Source organism: Mytilus edulis, chromosome 2, assembly GCF_963676685.1.
Source record: "Mytilus edulis chromosome 2, xbMytEdul2.2, whole genome shotgun sequence".
Classification (NCBI taxonomy): domain Eukaryota; kingdom Metazoa; phylum Mollusca; class Bivalvia; order Mytilida; family Mytilidae; genus Mytilus; species Mytilus edulis.
The window spans coordinates 39800968-39808345 of record NC_092345.1 but is presented as its reverse complement, the minus strand read 5'-3'; the positions used below and the strand labels follow the sequence as shown (position 1 = coordinate 39808345).

The window sequence follows — 7378 nt, the reverse complement described above, 5'->3', positions numbered from 1 at the left end:
GATCCTGATTTGGACCAACTTGAAAACTGGGCCCATAATCAAAAATCTAAGTACATGTTTAGATTCAGCATATCAAAGAGGCCCAAGAATTCAATTTTTGTTAAAATCAAACTTAGTTTAATTTTGGACCCTTTGGACTTTAATGTAGAATTTGAAATTTGAAAACAGGACCAAAAATGAAGAATCTACATACACAGTTAGATTTGGCATATCAAAGAACCCCAAGGATTCAATTTTTGATGAAATCAAACAAAGTTTAATTTTGGACCCTTTGGACCTTAATGTAGACCAATTTGAAAACTGGACCAAAAAACTTCAATAATCAAGAATCTAAGTACATTTTTAGATTCAACATATCAAAGAACCCAACCGATTCATTTTTTGTCAAAATCAAACTTAGTTTAATTTTGGACCCTTTGGACCTTAATGTAGACCAATTTGAAAACGGGACCAAAAGTTGAGAATCTACATATACAGTTAGATTCGGCATATCAAAGAACCCCAATTATTCAATTTTGATGAAATCAAACAAAGTTTAATTTTGGACCCTTTGGGCCCCTTTTTCCTAAATTGTTGGGACAAAAACTCCCAAAATTAATACCAACCTTCCTTTTATGGTCATAAGCCTTGTGTTTAAATTTCATAGATTTGTATTTACTTATACTAACATTATAGTGCGAAAACCAAGAAAAATGCTTATTTGGGTCCCTTTTTGGCCCCTAATTCCTAAACTGTTGGGTCCTAAACTCCCAAAATCAATACCAACCTTCCTTTTGTGGTCATAAACATTGTGTTTAAATTTCATAGATTTCTATTTACTTAACCTAAGGTTATTGTGCAAAAACCAAGAAAAATGCTTATTTGGGCCCTTTATTGGCCCCTTATTCCTAAACTATTGAAACCAAAACTCCCAAAATCAATCCCAATCTTTCTTTTGTGGTCATAAACCTTGTGTCAAAATTTCATAGATTTCTATTAACTTAAACTAAAGTTATGGTGCGAAAACCAAGAAAATGCTTATTTGGGCCCTTTTTGGCCCCTTATTCCTAAAATGTTGGGACCAAAACTCCCAAAATCAATACCAACCTTCCTTTTATGGTCATAAACCTTGTGTTAAAATTTCATAGATTTCTATTCACTTTTACTAAAGTTAGAGTGCGAAAACTAAAAGTATTCGGACGCCGGACGACGACGACGACGACGACGACGACGACGACGCCGACGCCAACGTGATAGCAATATACGACGAAAATTTTTTCAAAATTTGCGGTCGTATAAAAACAGCAAAATTTCCTCAAAATTACCAATTCAGGGGCAGCAACCCAACAACCGATTGACCGATTCATCTGAAAATTTCAGGGCAGATAGATCTTGACCTGATAAACATTTTTATCCCTGTCAGATTTCCTCAAAATGCTTTGGTTTTTGAGTTATAAGCCAAAAACTGCATTTTACCCCTATGTTCTATTTTAAGCTGTGGCGGCCATCTTGGTTGGTTGACCAGGTCACGCCACACATTTTTTAAACTAGATACCCCAAAGATGATTGTGGCCAAGTTTGGATTAATTTGGCCCAGTAGTTGCAGAGGAGAAGATTTTTGTAAAAGATTAATTTAATTTATGAAAAATGGTTAAAATTGACTATAAAGGGCAATAACTCCTAAACGGGTCAACTGACCATTTTGGTCATGTTGACTTATTTGTAGATCTTACTTTGCTGAACATTATTGCTGTTTACAGTTTATCTCTATCTATAATAATATTCAAGATAATAACCAAAAACAGCAAAATTTCCTCAAAATTACCAATTCAGGGGCAGCAACCCAACAACCGATTGACTGATTCATCTGAAAATTTCAGGGCAGATAGATCTTGACCTGATAAACATTTTTATCCCGTCGGATTTCCTCAAAATGCTTTGGTTTTTGAGTTATAAGCCAAAAACTGCATTTTACCCCTTTGTTCTATTTTTAGCCGTGGCGGCCATCTTGGTTGGTTGACCAGGTCACGCCACACATTTTTTAAACTAGATACCCCAAAGATGATTGTGGCTAAGTTTGGATTAATTTGGCCCAGTAGTTTCAGAGGAGAAGATTTTTGTAAAAGATTACTTTAATTAACGAAAAATGGTTAAAAATTGACTATAAAGGGCAATAACTCCTAAACGGGTCAACTGACCATTTTGGTCATGTTGACTTATTTGTAGATCTTACTTTGCTGAACATTATTGCTGTTTACAGTTTATCTCTATCTATAATAATATTCAAGATAATAACCAAAAACAGCAAAATTTCCTCAAAATTACCAATTCAGGGGCAGCAACCCAACAACCGATTGACCGATTCATCTGAAAATTTCAGGGCAGATAGATCTTGACCTGATAAACATTTTTACCCATGTCAGATTTGCTCTAAATGCTTTGGTTTTTGAGTTATAAGCCAAAAACTGCATTTTACCCCTATGTTCTATTTTTAGCCGTGGCCGCCATCTTGGTTGGTTGACCGGGTCACGCCACACATTTTTTAAACTAGATACCCCAATGATGATTGTGGCCAAGTTTGGTTTGATTTGGCCCAGTAGTTTCAGAGGAGAAGATTTTTGTAAAAGTTAACGACGACGGACGACGACGGACGACGGACGCCAAGTGATGAGAAAAGCTCACTTGGCCCTTCGGGCCAGGTGAGCTAAAAATTGAACCCAATTTTTTTAAACACATCCCCCTTTCCCTTATTCCAAAACTAATCTCAATTAAAATTTCTAATGGAGTTTGCAACAACAACTACTCATTTAAATACATCATAAAATATTAAGATGTAAAAAAACTGCTTGTTATCACTGAATGGTAAAGATTATTTTAATTTATCAGTTGGTAGTAAAAAGTGAATATACATTGTATATTGTATATAACAAAGATTTAAGTTGATTCTGGACAAAGAAAGATAACTCCAATTAAAAAAAAATCTTGCTATTGCACAATATTTTGCAATTAGATATTTCTTGCTTACTATTCTGGACAAAGAAAGATAACTCTAATTAAAAAAAAAATTTGCTATTTCACAATATTGTGCAATTAGATATTTCTTGCCATTGCGCAATACTGTGCAATTGAAAAGACTTGCTATTGCACAATACTTAATATAATAATTTTAGATCCTGATTTGGACCAACTTGAAAACTGGGCCCATAATAAAAAATCTAAGTACATTTTTGGATTCAGCATACCAAAGAACCCCAAGATTTCAATTTTTGTTAAAATCAGACTAAGTTTAATTTTGGACCCTTTGGACTTTAGTGTAGACCAATTTGAAAACAGGACCAAAAATGAAGAATCTACATACACAGTTAGATTTGGTATATCAAAGAACCCCATTTATTCAATTTTTGATGAAATCAAACAAAGTTTAATTTTGGACCCCGATTTGGACCAACTTGAAAACTGGGCCAATAATCAAGAATCTAAGTACATTTTTAGATTCAGCATATCAAAGAACCTAACTGATTCATTTTTTGTCAAAATCAAACTAAGTTTAATTTTGGACCCTTTGGACCTTAATGTAGACCAATTTGAAAACGGGACCAAAAGTTAAGAATCTACATACACAGTCATGACAGTTAGATTCGGCATATCAAAGAACCCCAATTATTCAATTTGGATGAAATCAAACAAAGTTTAATTTTTGACCCTTTGGGCCCCTTATTCTGTTGGGACCAAAACTCCCAAAATCAATACCAACCTTCCTTTTATGGACATAAACCTTGTGTTTAAATTTCATAGATTTCTATTTACTTATACTAACGTTATGGTGCGAAAACCAAGAAAAATGCTTATTTGGGTCCCTTTTTGGCCCCTAATTCCTAAACTGTTGGGACCTAAACTCCCAAAATCAATACCAACCTTCCTTTTGTAGTCATTAACATTGTGTTTAAATTTCATTGATTTCTATTTACTTAAACTAAAGTTATTGTGCGAAAACCAAGAATAATGCTTATTTGGGCCCTTTTTTGGCCCCTAATTCCTAAACTGTTGAAACCAAAACTCCCAAAATCAATCCCAACCGCTCTTTTGTGGTCATAAACCTTGTGTCAAAATTTCATAGATTTCTATTAACTTAAACTTAAGTTATAGTGCGAAAACCAAGAAAATGCTTATTTGGGCCCTTTTTGGCCCCTTATTCCTAAAATGTTGGGACCAAAACTCCCAAAATCAATACCAACCTTCCTTTTGTGGTCATAAACCTTGTGTTAAAATTTCATAGATTTCCATTCACTTTTACTAAAGTTAGAGTGCGAAAATTAAAAGTATTCGGACGACGACGACGACGCCAACGTGATAGCAATATACGACGAAAATTTTTTCAAATTTTGCGGTCGTATAAAAACTGCATTTTACTAATGTACTATTTTAAGCCATGGCGGCAATGTGTTTTTATGAAACAGAAAATAAAACAAGTAGTTTATTCTAGATACCCTAGATAAGGATCATTCAGCTTATGTTTGGTTGAAATTGGTTCAGTAGTTTCAGAGGAGAAAATGTTTGAAATAGTTTTCACCAGATGGACGACGACGGACGACAATGGACGCCAAGTGATGGCTAAAGCTCACAGTTCCTTCGGAATGGTAAGCTAAAAAGTTGTAGGAAATCACATAAATTAAACAAATAATAATTTAATATTGCAAAGTCCTTGCTAAAACATTTAACCTACTTCTGGGTATAAGTTGAACCTTTTTAGAACATTAATTGTCAGAGGGTATTCTGTGATGTTATCGTACATAACTGAGTATAATCCCTGGACTACTGTTGGTGCTGTAATTATGGTCTTGTAATAGGAATAGTACAAACCCTGAAAAAGAAATAAATAAAGATAATATAGTACGTACGGATTTCTTTTGAGCTATTTTTCCTATGTGCAACTTCAAATATTTAAAGTCGTTTGACGATCATTTAAGGTTATTCAGGTAATATTTTTTGCATACCAGAATTAAAAGTATGAAAAAAGTGTCAAATTAGTTATAAATAACATATAAGCCTGCTAGATAATAAAAAATCTAAACAAGAATGCAGGGATCTTCATGGCCTGTTTAACGATGGCGCCCGCCATCATTCAAATGTCTTGCGCCATAGTAAAATGACTCGCACCAGCGTTAAATTGTCTTCCGCCATCGTTCAAAACTTCATGGTTTTTGTAGCCCGACCCCTTTTTTTTATCAATTATAATCAAATGCATGTGATTGCATAACCCTTAGGCTTTTTATGTTATAATCCAATACAGTTCTAACATCTGAGGGATATCCAGATTAAGATCACTAATCACTTGTACCTGAGCTTGTACAGGTAGATCCAGACAGGAGAATACTATCTGAGGATAGACGATCCATTTGTCGAAATAATCAACTAAGTTTCAGCAAATGTTTCTATTCAGACTCGAAAGATGCATGTTGCACAGCATCAATTTGCCAGATAAAGTCATTAAAAACCATTTCATTTGTCAACGTTTGCTTTACAAATCTCTTTAACCTTTTACATAACCCGTACGAATCGTTTTGTTGTTGCTGCAAATCAGCCATACAGGTAATGGGTTCTGAATTTGACAGTGTCCATGAAAAATAAGCTCCACATCATATGATTTTTAACCCCCATAACAATTAACAAAAATACAAAAAATCTACATGGAGACCTTCATGACAGTTTTTGGTCATTCTCGACTAAGGGGCGACCATGAAGACTTGGCATTTGAATGGTTAAAAACAGCAAAAAATGAAAATATTGATACTTCTTATTCTCATTCCTTGTATGGAGGGATAAAATACTTCCGATCGCACTACACTGTACAGCGTAGACACGGTTTGTAATGGTGAAAGTTCCTCCATCGTTTAATTTTCATCCATGGAGATCCCTGAGAATGTGTCCAAAGTACACGGATGCCCCACTCGCTCTATCATTTTACATGTTTAATGGACCGTGGAATTGGGTAAAAATCTTATTTGGCATTAAAATTAGAAAGGTCATACCATAGGGATAATGTGTACAAAGTTTCAATTTGATTGGATTTCAACTTCATCAAAAACTACCTTGACAAAAAAATTAAACCTGACACTTGCACTTTCATTTTCTTTGTTCAGTGGACCATGAAATTGGGGTCCAAAGTCTAATTTGGTTGTAAAATTAGAAAGATCATATCATAAGCAACATGTGTACTAAGTTTCAAGTTGATTGGACTTGAGCTTCATCAAAAAGTACCTTGACCAAAACTTTAACCTGAAGCGGGACAAACGGACAGACGAAAGGACGGACGAACAGACGGACGCACAGACCAGAAAACATAATGCCCCTCTACTATCTTAGGTGGGGCATAAAAATAAATGCCTCGCTGAGTGCAGTCTGGTACAACCGCAGAGGTCAAACCCAAATTTGGATACAAAATTCTTGATACTGATCAAATTTTTGACATAATATAGGCTTCTGACACAAAATAAATGAGGTCAAAGATATGAAAAATATATAGAGCAATACTATGCAATTGAATATATCTTCTTGAACCTTTTCAAATATTTGAAATTTGAAAAATTTTGAAAAGGAAACCAGATGCTCCGCAGGGCGTAGCTTTATACGACCGCAGAGGTTGAACCCTGAACGGTTGGGGCAAGTATGGACACAACATTCAAGCTGGATTCAGCTCTAAATTTGGATTGTGATTAAATAGTTGACACAGCATAGGTTTCTGACACAGAATGAATGTGTTCTAATGAACTTAACATTTTTGTTTTCTCTTAGAGCAATTCACTATGCTGTTGAATATTAATCCTCTCAAAAAAATGTTTGAAGAAATTTTCTTTTTTATTTATGAAATTTCAAATGAGAAAAATTGAACCCAATTTTTTTAAACACATCCCCCTTTCCATTATTCCAAAACTAATCTCAATTAAAATTTCTAATGGAGTTTGCAACAACAACTACTCATTTAAATACATCATAAAATATTAAGATGTAAAAAAACTGCTTGTTATCACTGAATGGTAAAGATTATTTTAATTTATCAGTTGGTAGTAAAAAGTGAATATACATTGTATATTGTATATAACAAAGATTTAAGTTGATTCTGGACAAAGAAAGATAACTCCAATTAAAAAAAATCTTGCTATTGCACAATATTTTGCAATTAGATATTTCTTGCTTACTATTCTGGACAAAGAAAGATAACTCTAATTAAAAAAAAAATTGCTATTTCACAATATTGTGCAATTAGATATTTCTTGCCATTGCGCAATACTGTGCAATTGAAAAGACTTGCTATTGCACAATACTTAATATAATAATTTTAGATCCTGATTTGGACCAACTTGAAAACTGGGCCCATAATAAAAAATCTAAGTACATTTTT

General features: G+C 34.0%; 1 protein-coding gene across 1 annotated transcript in view; it reads right to left on the bottom strand.

Annotated features, from left to right (window-relative positions):
* Window positions 1-7378, bottom strand: part of LOC139510159 (protein C-mannosyl-transferase DPY19L1-like) — a 306322-nt gene that overhangs the window by 268473 nt on the left and 30471 nt on the right. The window contains exon 4 of the mRNA XM_071296510.1: window positions 4703-4840. Within this exon, the coding sequence (XP_071152611.1) occupies window positions 4703-4840 (138 nt within the window). The remainder of the gene's footprint in view (window positions 1-4702; window positions 4841-7378) is intronic.